The sequence below is a fragment of the Streptopelia decaocto genome, assembly GCF_964273445.1.
Source record: "Streptopelia decaocto genome assembly, chromosome: 1".
NCBI classification, from domain to species: Eukaryota; Metazoa; Chordata; class Aves; order Columbiformes; family Columbidae; genus Streptopelia; species Streptopelia decaocto.
Window position 1 is genome coordinate 197,208,370 of NC_138663.1, and position 20,641 is coordinate 197,229,010.

General features: G+C 40.1%; 1 protein-coding gene across 8 annotated transcripts in view; it reads right to left on the reverse strand.

The window, feature by feature from the left end:
- The window catches only part of YAP1 (Yes1 associated transcriptional regulator), a 91,785-nt gene extending 71,152 nt beyond the window's left edge, over positions 1 to 20,633 (reverse strand). For 3 of the 8 annotated variants that reach the window (XM_082047350.1, XM_082047344.1, XM_082047343.1), the window contains exons 1-2: positions 19,762 to 20,631; positions 16,624 to 16,871 (exon numbers count right to left, since the gene is read on the reverse strand). In XM_082047350.1, coding sequence (XP_081903476.1) covers positions 16,624 to 16,871; positions 19,762 to 20,079 — 566 coding nt within the window. In that variant the 5' untranslated portion in view covers positions 20,080 to 20,631. Of the gene's footprint in view, positions 1 to 16,623; positions 16,872 to 19,761 lie in introns of all 8 variants that reach the window. The other 5 variants (XM_082047348.1, XM_082047347.1, XM_082047349.1 and 2 more) reach the window with 4 other exon arrangements.
- Positions 20,634 to 20,641: the final 8 nt, after the last annotated feature.

The window sequence follows — 20,641 nt, forward strand, 5'->3', positions numbered from 1 at the left end:
TGTGTGTGTGTGTATATATATATATACACACATATATATATAAAAACAGCATTAGATATATTACATATATATATATGACAGCATTAAAGTATATCATTTTTTAATGTTTAGGCTTTTTGGTTTTGTTATGTGTAGGTTTTCTTCTTTTATTTTTTTTTTAATATGTTTCTTGCCAGTCCTAAGTAACTAAGATGTGCATTGGTAGAATTGGAAAAACCATTGTGCTACTCTGGTTCAGATTCTGTGCAACAGACACATTGTAACTCTACATGCATGTCTGCAGTAAAACTTCTTCAGTTTTCATTTACAAGCCAGACAAACACCAATTCTTTTTAATATATTTTTTTTTATCCATATATTTCATTAAGAACTGCTTTCCTCCATTATTTTATTTGCTGGTTTTTACGTTTTTAAGCTTCATATTAATGCATGGTTTTATTACTAAAAAAACAAACAAAAAACCACAACAACCACCACCCCCTCAAAAAAAACCCTCCAAACCAATGATTTGTTGCAGAAACTTATCTATACCATTTTCAGTCTTCCGTCATCTATGCACCACATATTCCTAGCAGAAGACTGAAATTTTCTGTTAAAGACACTGAAACAGGTGTAATCTGAAACGTGGTGTAAGATTGTCTTTCAATATAAACAGCACGGGAACACAAATTCCACAACAGAAGATGCCAATCACATATCTCCAGGAGTTCAAACACAAGTTTTCTCTGCATAGTTACTTATTGGTTTTTGGTTTTAATCAAATGTCTCAAAATACAATTCTGAGACTGAAATTTCATACGCTTTTAAAGCTAATTTTCTTGAGGACTGAAGTTAATCAGCTCTCCCAATTTTAGAATAGGAGTAGCTAGTTGAGATTTGCCATTGCTGCTAGGGTATGGGTAGAGATTAACTGAAAACCAACAGGATCCCTTTTTTGGAGGTTCATAACAGAATTTGTATTCAAGAAAGACAAGAATAAATATTATGCCTTATTACTGGCTTACTCTTGGAATGACAGTGTTTATTATCCACAGTGAATTTGTTTGCAAGTAGCAACAGAAGAATGTGTCTTAGAAATTTGAGTCAAGAATTTAAAAGTAACATTTCAATAAAGCTTTTTAAAAATATCTACATCGTCTCTTCTGTAAATGCAGTTTTATCATTCAACTCAGCCACTATAAGGTTGATCAAAATATTATTTAAGTCACAGGGTAAAAAAATAATAAAAACAGGTTTCAGTTAAATCTAAAACATATTTATTGCAGTCAATACAAGTGGACCAAATCCTGTCTGAAGCTGCCCAGGATACAGCAGTATAGAATCCACCTATTTGTCAATAAGAAATGGTAAACAATACGATGTTGTATTGCAGAGAAGATTATTGACACAGTAGTTCTAAAAAATAAGCAACTCAAAAAAGGAAACAAACAAACAAAAAACCCACCAAAAAAAAAAAAATCCTCAGACAACCAACAAGCCCCTCCTCCAAACACACAAACACATTCAATACATCCCAAAGAGCAAATCAAAACTGGTTCAATAGCTCCAAAATTTCATTTTACCTTCTAGGAAACTATCACTACAGACGTGGATGGATAAATAAATAAATGATATACTACAGTTCTGATAAATCACCAACACTGTACAAATTATTTTTAGAAGCTCTAATAACATAAAATATTTGGGTTTATAATACTAAATAGTAGATTAACAATAATAAAATCCATCCCCAATACTGTACAGTGTAGTGGCTTGTTTTGACTAAACCACCAACGTCAGATGGAATGACCCCCCATGCATGCCTCTGCAGCGGCATCACTGACTCAAGGCTTAATTTACTCTCATGCAGCATTTATCTCCACTGCCTCCTCTAAGCAGTCACACCATGGACTCAACCATAGGGCTGATCCACTTAAAAAACAAACAAACAAAAACAATATCACTGCAGAAAAAACAAATTAGTATATGACTCATGCCATAACTACGCTTGCCTTCACTCTCCAAACCCAGCTTATCCTCATGTAAGAACATCTTTTACCGTATTATGCTCTGCTGCCCTCCCACCAGTTTCCTTATTCCCATGTCATGTGCCATGACAAGTGCCATGCCCTACAACTGACTTGCAGGGAAGAATTAAAGAGTAACTGTAACAATAAGAACCAGGGAGTAGGACCCAAAATAGACCAAGTATCCATTGCTGATGAAATTATCTTGTCTGTGTATAAATCTGGCTACCTTGCGTTATATGCCCACTACTGGAATCACCCATGAATTTAGCATTTTAAGACTTCTATTCAAAATTAAAGACACACTTTCCCAATGGAAATGTTTTTCTCTGTTCTGTCTAGTTCTTCCATCTCTGTTCTATCTGTCTTGCAGAAACCCATAATTACAGAACACCAAGAGTACAAATACAGAGGATGATTTATTTCATAGACAAGCAGCAATTTCTTCTATTTTGAGGAGAATTCCCTGGTGTTATGACTTAACACACAGCATACAGATCATTTAAGAAGCCATGACATGTGCTAGCTTAAATGTGATTACTATATTGCACAGCCAGTTACCTGTCAAAGCTTCAAGCAAATTAAAAGGAGTTGCATAAATATGATCAGTATAGTAAGCAACAACCTAGAAAGCTGATGTACGCCAACCAGGCACTCCAGGAAGGTAAGCCCCCACATGAATTACTGGACACATACAAGACTGTAGAGTATAGCACAGTCATTTGGACAACTTACTTGATGTAAGAATAGACATGAGATTTCACCACACTGACTATCTTACACATATGAAAAAGACTTGGCCACTTTCTTAATTCCTCCTTTTTTTTTTTTTTTTTAATATTCAAAAAATCCTACCTAAAGCAAGCTGTTTCATTTATTTGCCTTGTAGAGAAATGCCAGCACATTTTAAAAGTCATTCGGTATGAGCTGTCCATGAGAAGCTACACTAGATGTTTTGCTCTGCTGCAGAGAACCATTTTCTGAAGCAGCGTATTAACAGGAAAAAGTAAAGTTGTGGGATCTCCATCCTTGAAGGTTTTCCAGACTTGGCTGAACAATCACTTCTGATGTAATTCAGCTTTAGCAACATTCATGCTTTGAGAAGAAGGTTGGATGGATGACCAACCTCCACTAAATACTAGATTCATGTCCTGGGCTTGGCTTGGATAGAGTTGATTTTCACAGGAAGCTGGGAGGGGACACAGCCAGGACAGCTGACCCAAACTAGCCAAAGGGATATTCCACACCATATGACATCATGCTCAGCATGTGAACTGGTGGAGCTGGTTGGGGGAAGGTACTGCTGCTCAAGAGCAGGCTGGGCATTGTTTTTCCGGGTGGTGAGCAATTGCATTGTGTATCCCTAGCTTTGTATATTCTTTTATTGTTATTACTGTTATTGCTTATCTCTTCCTTTGCTTTTCTGTTGAACTGTTTTTAACCCAACCCACAAGTTTTACCTTTTTGTTCTGACTCTCCTCACCAGCCCACTGAGGGGGCGGGATGAGGGAGCAAGCGGCCCCATGGTACACAGTTGCATCTGGGGCTAATCCACAGTTGTTGGCTAGATAATAATTAAGACTCTAACGCTGTGTTTGCAAAATTTGAAAACAAACAAACAAACACAACAACCAAGAAACAACCAACCAACAACAAAACACAAACATGTCTAGATCACCTGGCAAATTCACGGCTTTTTGAATATTCCAGTCAACTTAAAATCCTAACAATCCTCAAGCTCCTACAGAGAATTAATCAGCCTTAACTGCTGGGCAAAGAAAGCTGCCATCTGAATCACTCAAGTTTTTTTTAGACTTGGACAACTGTCCCTTATTATCCAATTATTTACTGATTAACACATTTGAAACAATATATTCATTATCACTAAATCAGTTACATCTGGTTGAAAAATCTTAAAAACCTCACAAATTTAGAGAGTTAAATACTTTTCTTTTGGTTACTGAACTGTCGTGATAGTTAGACATACTGCACGACAGAAAAATACGGTGTAAGCACCTGGTATGGAGATACTAGGAAGGCAGGCATGGTATTGACAGAAGCTATTTTGTAACTAAATTTAGAAGAAGAATATGAAATAAGAGTTCCAAAACAATGCTGAGATCAACATTCTTTCAGCACTGTTGGAATTGAGTATATGAAGAAACATAACCAATCTTCCAAATACCCTGGCATTACTTCTCTAATGACATATCCATTCAATTAAAAACCTACGCACACGTGTAGTGTCAGCCACAAGATATTTTATTCTAAAAATGAATGTCACTTCGACTTTTTTTTAATAATGGACATAAGCATCATTTTATCACACCAGAATACTTCCATTTTGTTGGAGCAGCTCCCAGACATAAGGGCGAAGGCAAGTGCAGACAACCTTTCTCTTTCAAAGTGAATGCACCAACAGAAGTATTTGCATCCCAAAATTCATACAAAAGACTCCATTTCTGGAGACACAGCAAACATTGCAGGCATTAAGTTCCAGAAACGGATGACTGCAAGTCCTTATTAGGAAGTGCAAGTGTTGTTTTCTTTAAACAAAGAAAAAGCAGCTATAGGATATGTCCTGATATAACATGAACAAACAATTACCAGAAAGAAATTTAAAGAACAATTGAACAGGAGGTAGAAATCACCAGCTTTTACAACACAGGTAGGCCTTTGGTCAGCTTCCACAGGGGGCCTACACAGTGCAATCTATGAAAGAAAAAGAGAAAAAGCAGTGGCATCACAAAGTTTATCTCAGCAACACAAATTTGCCCTTGGTCAACCACTAACTGAAAAAAAAAAAAAAGTGCATGAAAGGACAAGCAGCAGAAGGAACACACTGTGGTTTTTTTTCTTATATGAAAGTTTTGGTATGGTGGATGTTGTAAAACATTCAAACCTTTCATCTGAAAAATAACAAAAATTGGAAAAGGCTTACAGAAGGGCTGAAGAGATCACTGAAAAAAGCTTCTAACGCAGGAACACCCAGCAGGTTAGGTAAGAGTCTTCAAGTTTCAAAAGAGATAATTTCCAGAGGAAATGGTATTAATCTCAAACAAAACAAATATGCATCAACTGTTCATTTTCACTTCCAAAATAAGAACTGGTCACCCCTTGAATGCAGCTGATGGCAGCCAAGCTTAAAACAGAACAAGGCGTTTCTTCATGCAGTGGACCGCCAGCCAGCGAGACTCCTTGTCAAAGCACACAGTGGACGCTAAAAGCCTCAAAGTTTCTGTGGCCTCAAGGGGAGGCAGCACAAGTCTTGGAGGACATTTGGAAGCTGGGAAAGTTCTCAGAGAGAGTATCACACATGGTGCCCTGTTCTTAGTCCTTCCAAGAAATCTGCTCATGGCCACTGCTGGCAACAACATTCTGATGCAGACAGGCACTTGGTTTGAATCAATGCAGAGAGTTTAAAGAGACGCTGCTAACAAGCTCTCTTGCCAGAGCAAAGTTGGCAGGGCCCAGCAGTTGCCAGGTTTTAAAACTGAACATCTTATCAAGAACAGCAGATGAAGACTCCAGGAAAACAGTACAGCTACTTCTACTGCCTCCCTACTGCCAGTATTCTTAATTTGTGTCTCCACTTCAACCACACATCATCTTCTGGATTTTTTCCTTCCGCTTATAAGAATACCTTAGCTACTACACAAAAAGATACTTACATGAAACAACACATCATCATCATCATCTGATTCTGCAGTTCAGCCTCGTTATGTCCACCAAAACCCAATACTGGCTCTGCAGGATCCACTGGAGGGGTAATAGCTGGGAAATTCTCAGCTGATCTAAAACACTGGGCAGGAGCATGAGCTAAACAGTCTAATAGCTTTGACCAATACATGTTTTTTCTTTAGTAGAAATGCTGCCTTGAATGGTATGCAAGTGCTATATTAACCAAAATGAAAAGCTATTCATCTTAATGAAGTGCAAATGAAAGTACTGTTTCACGAATCAAAATGCAACTGCACCAGATGCTACTGCACTGAAGCCTGTATATCTTTGTTTAATATAACTTCTTCTTGGACTCGGTTTGATAAAGTAATTGCATGCAAGAATTTGCACCCTATTTATTTTTCTGCAGCTTGCAAAACAGACAAAAGATTTTCAGCTGGAAGAGCAGAACAGCATCCTATACAATAAAAGAACACGTGCACCTTCTTCTACAGAAGGTGTATTTTGCAGTTTGGCTACCTGAACATGCATATCTACCTAGAGATGGTAGGTGGGGCTGGAATATTTTAATGAACAGTGGGTGTGTAACTGACTGGTTAGTATTCTAAACTCTCATAACTTCGTATCACAACTGCAGGTAAGGGCAATAATGATCAAATATATTTATCTGTAGAAACTGGATAGAAGCTAGCTATTTCAGCTAGTTAAGTAAAACCATCCTGCATTAGCAAAATTGCAAGTTTGCTTCTATCTTTCATATCAAGAATTTTATAAAGCTATAGGCAAATTATGTGCAGATCCTGGCAAAGAAAGAACCATCGACACCAGAATCTCCTGTATTTCAAATAAATTCCATACAAATGAACTTGTTCTGCATGTACAAAACAAGAGTTCAATGGCTTATTGTGAGGGTAAAAGACTTCTTCCCATAAATGTATTTATGTAAAACTTATGCACTACAAAAGTCAGCAATTTTCACTTCATTGCAACTCCCTCAACTATTTGGTCAGTTAGCTGCTACCTTGGCTTAAGAAAGCACTTAAAATCCTCCCCCTTCGGTTTTGCAGAGCAAGCGTTTGAGGTCATTTTAAAAGGGCAAAGCTTGGCACAGACCAGGGTCTACACTCCTACTCCAACAGGACTTCGAAGTGGAGGAGACAAAGTTCACATGCAATCTCCAAGCTGCTCTCCACCACAGCGTAAACAGGATTCAAACTGTAGCCCTGAGCAAAAGTCACACAAATGAAAGGAAAAAAAAAAAAAAGTCCCCTTCTGCTTCCCCCCTCCCTATTACAGCGCAACCTTAAAACCAGAAGTTGGACAATGGGTACCACAATTACGAAACTGAATTAAGAGTCATTTTTCCTGGAGACATTACCATGTACAACTGACATTTAATTCATTAAGAAAACAATGAACTGTCCAAGTTCCTCAAGAAATCTCTAGAATACAAAGCTGATCACATCAAGACCCATCTAACTGTAATAAAAAACGGGCATAAATTTGAATTGCAAACTATTTTTTTAAATAATATAATTAAGACTTCCTTTGACCTTGTTAACAGGGATGCTAAAATGTTATTTCTTAACTTACTGTTTATGCTAAGGTCTGTTTCACATTTTCTCTTCCTTCTGCCTAGACAGTGACTAAATTATTAGGATATTGTGAAATATGCAATAGATTTTTTCCAGTTATTAGTCATTATGGTAAAAAAACCAACAACAAACAACAGCAACAACAGAAAAGCCCCACACACACAAAAACAACCACACGGAAAAAATCCCACCACACACCAACCCAAACCAAAAGCCCACAAGCATTCAGATTATAACATTTCTCCTAATACTACGAATCTGAAAGTTCTTATCTTGCTTTTTTGGTTCAAATTACTTGGTAATTATTTGGTCCCGATATCTTGGGCCTGCTTTAGAATAGTTTCAGAATAAGATTCCTGTAAAAGGTGAAAACCTGAAAGACCAGTTATGAAAGGGAATACTTACTTCAGTCCAATGTTAAACTCACTGGCTAGAAGAGTTTAAGTGACATACACAGATGGAAATGAAGTGTGCGTGTGTTTAGGGAGAGAAAGTAGGAAAATGAAACACAGCTCTTTGCTGATGCTAACATACCTATAATTATGTCAACAGCAGCACAACAAAAAGCTCTCAAAAATCTATCCATACAAGAACTAGAACATAGGCAATTCTTCTGTGAAAACAGCTGGTTTCAGCTAAAGCAAGTATTTAAAACTTATTATTGTTAAATTAGTATAATTCATCCTGACCTAAAGACCAGTACAGAAGTCAATAGACACCTAAACTCCAATTAAAGCAGAGTATTACTTTTTTTCTACGAACATGTTTTTTCATATGTATACAAAAATGGCCTACACAGTTTAACATAGAACATCCAAGTCCTTTCACCTTCTAACAACCTTTTATACTCCAGATTACATCTTTTTAAGTACATCTCATTTCATATCCTTAACTTGTGCAAAACTGGTTAATCTGACAAAGGTTTTGTGAATCCCTACAGAATGCGTGCATTGGATATTTAGGTCTACCAACTATATTAACTGTATCATCACCACAGTAAATACCAAAAGAAATTTCTCTTTTATTCCATTTTGCACCATTCTGAAGAGACTATATAAATATTGGAATTAAAGTAATTGCAGAAGACCTGCCAACCAAGCTTTTCAGATAGGAACAGCAAATCAAAACGTAAATTTGAAAAGTGAGAACCTACAAGAAAATATAACTGAGTTACACTTCTTTCCTTTACCCAAATAATTCCATTTTGCCTATACAACCTATACTTGTTTGCTTTCAGATAATGTTTTATTACATCATCAATGTCTAATTTTACACCATAACCAGAAAATGTGAAAAGTTTACTTAGCATTTAAATTTAAATTTATTTAAATAAATTTGTGTAGTGCAGACAGACTTCCAGCAAAGCTCTCCATAAATCAGAATCCACTGGAGATAAACAGTAAATGACCTTTACTTGACTCTCCTATAAAAAAGTTCAGCAGAAAAAATGGCTTCACAGCCTCAATGTAATAATCAATAACTAAACCACTAACACTGGTCTAAGTTACCAAACAGCATGCCAGAGACTCAAGAAAAGCATCTGGTCTTTCAGTATGACACAGCAAAATCTCATTAGTGAAATTAAAGCAAAGTCCAAGACTGTTTTCAAGACAGCTTTGTCTCTGTAGCAACTGGCATGACTGACAGGTAATATACTGGTAAAAGTCTTACTTTACAAGGCAGCTTTACATTATTATCTTGACTTAACCAGCAATTTAGAAAACCTAGCAATACTTGTCTGAAGCACAGCCTGAAGTAACTTAGTTAAAGCCAAATAAAACACCAACACAGTGAATCCCAGAAAACAGACTCCAGAAGTACGTCAGAAGGCCATGAAACAGCAACACAGCCTAGTCACACCTTTCAAAAATTTTTGCCCTCCAAGCAAAACTCCAATTTTATTTACCAAAAAATAGCTATTAAGTACCATTTTCATAATAAAGACAAGTTTCCCCACGCTCTACATCCCTACTTAAATGTTTAACAAATACAGTTTACCTGGTAAATTCCTCAATAGAGCCTTACATCAAAATGAGGTTTAGCGAGCTGTTCCTAAGTCCTGCAATTACATGGCATCTATCTGTTACATTCCAATACACAGCCTCCTCCCAAGAATTTTGTTTCACATTATTCAAACCCTCAGGCTGTCAAATTTCCCCCCCTAGAAAATTCTGTCTTTATCTTGGGTCAACTACAGGGTATCCTGGCCATGTCCAAGGGCCACCAGCTGGGGGACTGACACTCACAGACATCTGGAAATCTCCTGCACTCAACCAAGTAACATTTTCTTTGGAATTTACAAGAAAAATGGAATAATTTCAATATTATGGTTTACGTAATCATGCACAGCTTGTTGGGGGGTGGAGAGAAGAAAAAAGAAAAAAAAAACCCACACCTTAAAAGAGCAGATAATGTTTATAGAAATAGTGAAAGACTGTGAGTTCCACCATTACTGAGTTTTACCATGTATATATGTTTGGACTGTACAAAAAATAAATGCAAATACATTGAAATTAATAAAAATACAAAGACACAAAATGAATAGGAGAGCTGAGTAGCTATCAGTTTCAAAAGTTTAAACTAAATCAAATTACATCATCTGAATTTGTTCCCAGCCACGAAGATAAACACACGCAGTGGTCTGGCCACATATAAAAAGAAGAGAAACATCTCTAGTTTTGGCTGACAACTCTCTATAGCTGTTTAACTATATTTTTATTTTTTTCTTTCGTGGCTGTGGGGGGAGGTGTCTAGTCTTAATCTAGAGCCTGATAGAAATTGCTTGTAGTTAATATCAGACTAGTTTTAACAGTTCGTCTTGTTTCTCAACCCAAGTAACACATCTTGCTCTCCTGGGCGTCATCCAGTAACCGCGTATGTCTGATATGTTAAAACGTTTCTTTGGGACCAAATAAACTAGGACTTCTGCTTTAATTTTACATGTGGGCCAGCTCAGGTCCTGCAATTAAATATTTCAGCATTCCCAGTGCTAACTAGTTACTTTCTCTGAAAGTCTACTTTAAAAATGGATAAACTCAGTGAAAAATCCATTTTGCTTGCTCTGTGTCAGCTTTTAAAAATTTGCAGCTGTTGTGCCAAAATTGCAGAGGGAAAAGGGGCAAACTACAAATGCAGATTTTATATTTGGAATTTTAAAGCTACTGATTTTTTTCATTTACAGAAGTGGAAAGATAAGAGAGTAAGAGAGAAATCTAGTAAAAGTAGGTATGATTTTACCGACATATGCCACTGATCAGCTCAATTGCATTTACCCATTAGAAATATTTTTTGCAAAAAGCAGTGGGATAGCGCCTGTCACTTTCATGGGAACTTTCAAATTAACATCCTCATATTATTTTACTGTTTTCTATCAAGTGGGAATTTCCATTATGTGACTGATGGGTTACAGATTACCCTATGCTACAAACCAGATGACTACTACAAAAATTCTCAACTGTAATTCTTTGCCATCTTCAACATACAGAAGTAGACAGGCAAAAGGATAAGAGAGTCCAGAAGACACTCATCTTGATTTATCTCAATTTCTTGTTTATCTTTAGAAGAGGTCAAGACCTGAGAAAACAGAAGTGGTTCCATAGTGGTGTAAAGGCTCCCACAGAGTGACTCTACTACTTTTAACCAAATAAAACCTGACAAATGTTTAACAAGCAGGACACCTTTTTTAAACATTAAATTCTGATTAAACCTGTATCAGAAGGCTCTTCTCATTACTGATGAAAGAGACTAAGATTTCTCATTATAAAAGATGAGTTAATAAAGATCTCTGTCATAACTACAACTTTTAACATAATGCAGTTTTCTGAGTGCAGTATGATAACACTGATCTCAAATTTGATTCAGGAGACAGGAAAGCATTGCTATGAAACAGTATCAGGCATTTAAAGCAAACTAAAACAACACCAGTGTTCTTAACAGCTAGACCAGAAGTAAATTTACCAATTCCATAAGGGAATTTGAAAGGTTTAGTTTTATACATTTGCTACTTGAAACAACCATATTTTTCCTCCTTAATGAACACTGTGTTAATATGACCTTATTTTTTCGAGTATGCCATTGCTTTCTCTGTCTACTGCATGTATACTCAGATCCTATTATAGATTTGTAATAATTATATTCACATTATATTCTCTACAATTGGCACAGGCTCCCCTACAGTATTACAAGATCTCAGTAGATGTTTATTCCCATACTTCTTAGAGTGTATGGAAATATTTCAATAGGCACCAGATCATATACTATAAGCACAAAGATTAGTTTTATGGGAGATACACTGAAAGGCAAAACCTGCGGGAGGAAGAAAGGTACACATCAACAGCCAACTTCAAAAAAATCCTCAAGAGATAATTTTTAACTTACATCTAACTGTCGAGATCCTATATTTTTCCCCAGTTCTATATTCTTCTGAAGACAGTAAATGCCAATACGCTTACAAATAAAAGGAAAATATATGAGTGAAAACCTCAGGGTACATATCTGGTTAACCTGAAATCACATCTACTAAACTGGTTTTGGAATAGTCTTATAAAATTACCTTGTATGGTGGGGTACCAAATGCATGAATATCATCATTTGCAATTTTTCTTAAGCAAAACAAAACTAAACATTAGAAAAGTGCTGTGTGCCATTGCTCTCACTGGTGCCCACCCACCAAGCTGCCTGCAAGTTCTCTATATTACAAGGGCTGAAGATGAACTTTCATCCTCCTCCGAGCTCTGTCTCAGTGCTAACACAACTAGGGCAGGTTTGCCCTTGTTCTTCCTCCACCCTTTCAAAGATACAGGAATCTTCAGTACAACTGCAAATTCAAAATCATTTCTATCATTGTTCTCTCACAGGACTCTTCAAGTAAAAGGTAGAAGGAGAGATATACACTTCATAGTACCATGTCTTCCAAGACCAAAAGAGAAAACCAACCCAAACTTAAGTTGCCAAAAACATACCACAGTATATTTTACTTTAGAAATATTTTAACTAATATTTCTTTCCTCCAGTTACATTCTGAAACTAACAGTGCCCATTTACCCCTACACAGATTTCATGTCATACTTTGTACATCATCGATCTTATTAATATTTTCATAATCAGTCAGAAATCAATATAAAAATGAAATTAGTTTGATGCACTGCAAATATAATTTAGCAAACAGAAAAATCTTCAACTGCTTTTTAGTATAAAAAGCATGGAAAATAAAAAAGTGGACAAACCCACAAAAAGCAGCGGTTGTAGTTGGGGTTTCCAACAATACGGCCCTTAAACACATGAACTCACATTAACTGAAGATTCTGAATATGCATTTCCTGAGTAAATTAAGGTAATCAATAAAATATGTGACTGTGGCAGTAGTTTTTTCCAATAAACATCTTCTGCCCCAGAAGACTACAACTACTTTAGCGGGCTGGGGAAAAGAAGAGATGAAACTGGTGTAGTGGGCAGTTCCAGACAAGGGTAAAATGAGATATGAGAGAAATTTAACAGCATTGCTGGATATTTTTCATGTGTGACATGAGGAAAAAAAAGGTGCATAGCAACAAACTTCCCTGTTATCTTAAAACAATTCGGTTTCACAATATCCACAGCCATACCTCTGTATAGAGCACATAAGAAATGTGTAACAGCAATCTATTTTTAAGCTTTCTGCCAGATGGGTAAACACCTCAAGCACACCCACAGATACTAATGAAAACCACCTTGGCCTCCTTCAGGAAGTCATTCAACACTTCGCAGAAAAAAAATAGGAAGTTGTTGATAAACCGCTTGCAAGAACTACTTCCTGTAGGAAAAATAATTACAAGACTTGTTTGCTGGACGATCAGTTAACTTCTCTTCACATTATGAAATGAGAAGAGGTATTACACAAGCTTTGTAAGAACTAAAAGCGTAACACTGAGTTAAAATGATACAAGAGTAATGCTAAAACTGAGCTAAACTTTCTGCACGTTGCTGTCTGCTCTCCCATGGCACATCATCTTTTGCCTCAACAGCGATCCCCCGTCTTTCCCCATAGTTCACCGAAATGTCAACCAGCAGCTGGCCAGCAGGAAGCGGTTACAAAGTGATGCCGTTGACATCGCCACACAAACCAAGCGAGCCTTTCTTACTGCACGCTGAAGAACGAGCTCCAGCACACCGCACAGAAACGCTGCGATGACTCAGGCCTGACCACTTACTAAGCAGACAAGTCTGAACTTATGAGTTCTATTTAGGAAGCAGTTTCAGTAAAAATTAGTTTTACCAGCTGTATAGTGAGTGTGTCTTAACTCACTGGCCCAAATCATCTGCATTTTCACTAATGGAGGACTATACTCAGGAGCCCTCCTCGTAACAGCGAGATGAACACTAATGAGTGGATATCTGGAAAATCCTATGTTGGGCATTCATACATAAAGGGGTCTATCTATCTAGATGACAGACTGATTTACAAGAGCAGCTCTGCTTCAGACCCTATGCTACCACTCTCACCCTCTTTTAATATGTACGGATACATGTGTGGTGTGTATATAAAATACCTGGCCAAATAACTGTGTGCATGTATCTATATATATAGATAGGCAAGTATTTTCTCTCCCTTACACACTATTTTTATTTCTCTGCGCAAACTACTATGCTTGCAGTGCTTGATCCATTCATTAGTGGAAGTGACTATATTCCAGGCTGTATTAAATATGGTACTTAATTTTATATTATTCCATTTGCACTGCAGTATATTATGATAACTATAACCATAAGGCTTACTGACATCTGGAAAAAAATCTAATACTGTTACCTATTCTGCAAAGATCTTTCTAGAGCCTGAATACCAGGCTCTTCATGGATTCACTACAGAACAGAGCAAATGGAAACAAAGAGTGATGCAGCCAATCCAGCAAAAAAGTGGAATACTTGGAAGAGACACTAAAATCTGCATATGCTAGAAGGAACCATGTTAAATGTATTTAGTATCAGAAATCTTAGGACTCACACCTCAAGCAAATATTTAAGGTATAACTAGACAAAATGTGAGTTTTAACAGGCATGTAGCTAAGAGAGAAAACTTCTCACTCAACACTAAAAAAACTTCTCAAATACAAACCTGCTACTCAAAAATAACACTTACATTTCTTTGGATTTCTTAAACATACAAAAGCAGCATTTTGACAGTACTTAAAATGTTTTTCAGAAATCTTCATAAACTCAAACGAAGTTGGCGCAGACAGTACTAAACATTTTAGGAACAAGAAATGTTCTTCAAGTGTGAACGGAGCCTTCAGAACTGTCCTCATTAGACTCTCCCATACCACAGCACCACCCAAGGAAAGCCAAAAGAAAACAGCCCATTAAGCTGTTTAAAATCTCCCAAGGTCAGCATGTGACCCAGCAGGGAGAGGTTCAAAAAGTACAGCCTTTATTTTTCTTCCTAACAACCTGGTTTGTTTCCACTCCTTTCCCCTTCAAGACACATCCTTCACAGCTAGCAGCTCTTTCAATCATTTACTTTGGATGTCTGCTTGAGAACAAACGATCTTGCTCATGCAGATGAGTTTGCCAGACTTGTGTGTACTTTCCAGTCTCAGGCTCTTTATTGTTCTTGCTGAAACCTGACCCTTTGAAATGGATACCAGGACACCAAGAAAGGACAAAAAAACTTGCAGAAATAAAAAGGAAAAGATATTTTGTGGTAATAATGAAACTGCAGAAAAGCTTTCCAAGAACAAATCTTTCACTCCCATTTCACCCAAATGAGCATCATTCTAAAAAAATCAATTATAAGAGCGTGAAGATATTTTGCATCTCTTAAACTGTTCTATTTACTGAAAAATTGACAGCATTATCGAAAACACTTGTTATAAAACTTAAAAATCAAATATCTATTTTTCAAGCTTCGTATGCTGCTCTTTAAGAGCTCTCACTAGCACAGTCAAAACAAAGTTTGCTTTTCATTTCAAAACTCAGTCTGTGCTCTCTTCAAGGTCCAATGAGCAACTGTAGCATAAACTTCCACTGTTCCAAAAATATTTTATAGGTGCCCCCTGAAGAGTTCACATTCTAGAATATGCTGATTTGTTAAACTTCACCAAAGAAAACCTCACATCTCCAAGATCTATAGCTAATGCTCATTTTTGCATTCCTAATATAGACTTATTGTTTTCAAAAAGTAACCTTCTGGCTCAGATAACGTCACACAACTGCTGTAACCTCTTTTTGGTCAAAAAACCCATGATGCTAATTTCACTGTATGGAAACACCATTGCTACAGAAACAAGAAACAGTTTTAAGACATTCTGCAAGTTCCATTTTCCTTGCAGACTATGTAAATTGATTTTTGAAGCTACAAACTCTATTATTTCAATCAAATGCACAAATTAATGACAATGTTTTAGCAAGAAAAGTAGGGATAAAGAAGTTTTACTTGGCTGAAACAAGTTCTACATAAATAACATACCGCGTTGCCTCTCCCTTCTCCTGGCCCCGAAAATGACATACAATGGGTTATTTAGAGACTTGCAGTTAAATAAAATGCTCAAAATATAGTCAAAACATTTGAGGGCCAGTTATGTGCCTTGGTGGTCACACTTTCTGAAAGAATGACAAGCTCCTGCTGTTTTAGAAAACTACACAGCATAAAGGAAAATGCTCCCTGATGGATTAGGTGTCAGATGGCTGGCATGTTTAACCTCTCTTCAGTTACAGAAAAGGTGATACTAATTCCACTGTGTGAAAAAGCTACAGCTGTAGGAACAAGAAACAATGTTAGAAGTTCTGCAATTTCCCTTTCACTGCAGGGAATGTAGATGAGTTAAGAGGTACAGACCCAAATACTGCAATCAAACACATATATTAATTTCCCTCATGAGTAGAGAGTAGGCAAAAATGCTCTGACTGCATACTTACACCATTATACTTTTTCAAAAAATAAGAAGTCCTGATATAGTCTCACTACAATAGTTCCTAAAGTTACTCTTTTACATCTGTATCATAAAAACAAGGTAAAATGTATTTTGACCTGCATGAGAACTCTGGCAAGATTCAGTAGATCTAAAAGTCATATTGTTTGAAAATCACTATGTGCATTTCACTGATTTTTAGCATACAATTTAATGGATATCATTCTTCAACTAAGATTAAAATAGGATAAATACTAACAGAGTACCATACAGTTTTCAGAAACAGCAGAGAGTTGATAAGGGAGAAATACTGAGGTAGCAGGAACTCCTACTTAAAAACAGAAGCATAATTTTAAAAACAGGTATTTTAAACACAACAAACCTTACTAAAACTCAAAGACTGTTAAAAATCCAACAACAACACAGAGACAAAACAAACTGAAAACAACTTTTACTTACTTAAGAAAGTATCTCTGTCCAGATGGTGTCTTAGCCATCTCCCAACCTGGTGGCAAAGGCACATCATCAGGGATCTCAAATGAAGACTGGCGGAGATGCTGAGAAGATGGAGCTCCAGGTCCTGTCACTACTCCAGAGGGTGTAAGTGTCCCTGGAGAAACAGCTCCCAGCTGCAGTGACGCTGGAGAGGAATGAGCTCGAACATGCTGAGGGGTCAGGGCTCCTGCTGTCCCTGCATCAGTGCTGGCCTGCCAGGAGTGAAATTATTCCCATTAAGATTCTTTTATTTCAGCAGAAATGCACCTGTCAGAAGACATTTCACTTTAAATAAATCTTTCAGAAGAAATTCATAAGTTAGTCATTGTGAAGTTCTGCTTATTTTCCAGTTATTGCCGTGCAAGTGAGCCACCAAGTAGGTCAGTTAAATAGCACCACAACACCCCTCATATAAGTCAAGAAATATAAACTGTAAGTATGTGCTAAGTGCCTTTAGTTTTATTTTGAAAACTAAAGTTCTTTTACTCCTTGGTGCAGGGTTAGGAAAAAAAAAAAAACACGTGCCTGCAGTCAGCAGACCTCATACAGCATATTGCACAGGTCACTACTGGACTGCATCCGTCCATTAGCATCCCACCATTTTCTGCTGGAGTTAATTTCTCACTTTTCTTTTGAAATGGGGGTCTGGGGATGTAAGGATACCCACACATACACCCTCTGCAGAATGACAAATGATTACACAAGGAGAAAAGCAACAAAGCAATGCCAACCAACAGCAACGAGCTCCAGGGGAGGAAGCCTCCTGAACTCAACCATAAAACAAACCAAAAATCAAAACCAAAAAATCTTTACAACAAGATTGAACACTCAATTTCCTAACCTGCACACAAACCACACTTAAGAGTACTGGGAGCTTATAAAGAGTCTGCCCATGCTTTATCTAAAGCAAAGCTTCAGCAAACTGTTGAACCAGTCAATCAGAAATGACTCACAAAACCATTCATCAGAGTTACCAGTCTTAAGTACACAGAACTTCCTTGCCAATAGTAAATACGTGTCCACCATGAAACAGAAAAGGCACCTCTGAAAACCAGACTGACTTTTAAAAATATATTTACCGATTAATTGATTCAGTAGGTACACCAGAAAAACATGGACACCTATAATAAGAGGCACGTAGCAGCCCTTGCCACACCTCTCTACAAAGAGTATTGCACCATACGTGAGGCCTCACTTATATACTTCTATGGAGACTGACAGTTTTGTTTCACTACATCTGTGTGGGAGCACTTGCAAAGTTTCATATATTAAATGGAAAACAAAGTACCTTACATTTACACTGAAGTAAAATACACAAGTTGCAAATCAACTGAATTTGAGGGATATTGATTCTTGAGAACTGGGAAGAATTACATAAATCTAAAGACCTTTTCTGTGGAAAATAATATATTTATGGCACAACTATATAAAAAGGAAGATGAAAACAGTCTTATTTTAAAAGTCCAAGATCAAAGCAAACGATTCTCTGGCTTCGGCTGGATTTCAAGTTTATGGAACCACCAACTGGCACAAGGAACAGTGATCCAACTAAATAAGCATTACAGATGAAGAGTAACATACACAAACAAGATAACGCTAAGCTTAAAGGTACAAGTTGTATGAATTTCACACACGTTAAGTGCATTTCAAACACGGTAACTATTTAACTGCAGTTACTGTATTTAACAAGACACAGCACCAAATGTTAGCTGGATGTATACCAGTTCACATTTGAGCACAATGGAACCGCGGTAAGATTTGCACAGTTTAGAAAAAAACTATCCGTAAGAACCTTATTTCTCGCTGGATTTCAGTGTGACATTAAAGGTCTGCAAGTCAGGAGCAAAACTACAGAAGCAACTCAGCCCCACCCCTTTCTATTTTCTTTTCAGTCTTGCAATGTGAAGGCCAGACTGATTTTTTGAGTATTTGGAAAGTGAATTAACTCCCGGGCTGAGCGAGTACTTGCCAAGGTTCAGCCTGGAGTGAACTTCTGAAGCCAAGTTATAAATCCTTCAAAACGGACGTTTAATAATGGAAATGTTGACAGACCCTTAACAACAGGAGTACCAGGCACCAGTGCACAGAGCAAGTTTCACTCCTACTGACTGCACAGATAAAGTGACAATAGCCAATAATAAAACCTACTTTATAGCTTAGCAACGAAGTTCATTACTTAATAAAACACTCGAGTAGGCACAGGCACCTTCCAAAAAGTTGGTAACAGCAGCCTAAACATTAACTTCCAGTCGCATTCGCACCAACACTTAGGTCTTGGCACACAAGTCACTCTGCTGAGAGCCCGAGCGCTCCCGGAGGCCCCGGGCCGGCCCTGGACAGCCGCACCCCGCGGGTCCCGGGGCGGCGGCACCTCGGCGGCCCCTCCGCGCCGTGGGACGTGAAGGGCCGCTCGGGAATTAACTCTGAAATGCGAGGGGGGGGCGGGGGGCGCCGATCCCACTGGAACAGCGCGGTGATGAAATGGTGGAAGAGCCACATCCATGTTGTGGGATGGGACGGGACGGGATGGGGGGTGGGGAGTTTGGCACAACCTCGTTACCCCCTCAGCAGACGGGCAGCTCCAGGAGGATTAGACCCTAAAGAGAACTCCGCCCGGTATCCCAAGAAAAACGCTTTCACGCAACTTTTAAGTGCTCCCCCCGCCACCACCGCTGCCTGCCCGGCCAAGCCGAGAAAGCGGCCGCGGGTCTCGCCCAGGAGCGGATGTGGAGCCCGAGGCCCCGCCGGGGACAAGGGCCGGCCGGCCTCCCGCCGCGGCGCTGGCTCCCTCAGCTCCCGGAGAAGAGGGGCCTCCCGGTGCCCCCGCCCCCGGGGGAGAACAACTACGGGGGGAAGGGAGGAGGAGGCGGGCGGCCTCCCCACAAGGCGAGGGAGGAAGAAAGGCACCGAACTCCCCGGCAGCCCCGGCCGGGCGCCCCCCGCCCCGCTCAGCCCCGCGGAGGGCGGATTCCCGCCCCGGCCCCCTCCCCCACACGCCTCCCCCGGGAGGAGCTCGGCGGCGGCGGCGGGGAGGGAGGGCGAGCGCCCGGCTGGGCCGCCCCCCGCTCCCGCCCGCGCGGCCCGCCGCCCCCTCCCCCTCACCTGGCGGGAGTGGGCCTTGGGCTCGGGCGGCTTGAAGAAGGAGTCGGGCAGCTTCCGAAGCCGCATGGGCAGCGTGTGCGGCACGTTGGCGCCCTTGGGGTTCATCACGGCGTTGAAGAGCGCCTCCAAGTCGGTCTCCGAGTCGCCCCGCACATGGACGATCTGGTGCCCCGCCGGAGGGGGCCCCGCGCCCGGGGGCTGCGCCGCGCCGGCCGGGGCCCCCGACACCGCGCCCGGGGGCGGCTGCTGCGGCTGCTGCGAGGCCGGGGGCTGCGCTGCCTGCGACGGCTGCTGCGGTTGAGGCTGCCCGGGATCCATGGCTCCGTCGGGACCCCCCGGCACTTCCCTGGCGGGGTTCTGCGGCTCAGAGCCCGGGTTCCCAGCCCCGCATGCCCCGCTCCCCGGACCGCAGCTCGTCCTGCTGTTGCCGGTTCTTCTCACTTCTCGGCAGGGAAACCGACCCGGCCGCAGCAACTGGCAAAACAACTCTGACCGTGTGGCGCTTCCCTGAGCCCGGCCCAGCCCGGCCGGCGCCTCGTCCCGGCGGCGGAAACTAACTCACACAACACTCCAAACAAAAGTTCGGAGTTACGCCCGCCCGAATCACTCTCCGCCGCCGGCTCCGCCCCTCCTGAGCCCGCCCGCACCGTATCCGACCGAAGCAGCCTGTGCCGCGCAGCTCTCCTGTGAGCGCCCGCCCGCACCGCCTCTTCCTCGAGGGGCGCCCGGCGCGAGGGGCGCTGTCCGGCCGCCCCCGGCTCCCCGCCGCGCTACGGACCGCAGTCGCCTCACGCCTCGGCTCGCCGGCCGCCCCACTGCCCCTCCTTGCGCAGCCGTCCGCACCTCTCCCAACTCCCGCCCGCCCGGCCTCGGCTGCCAG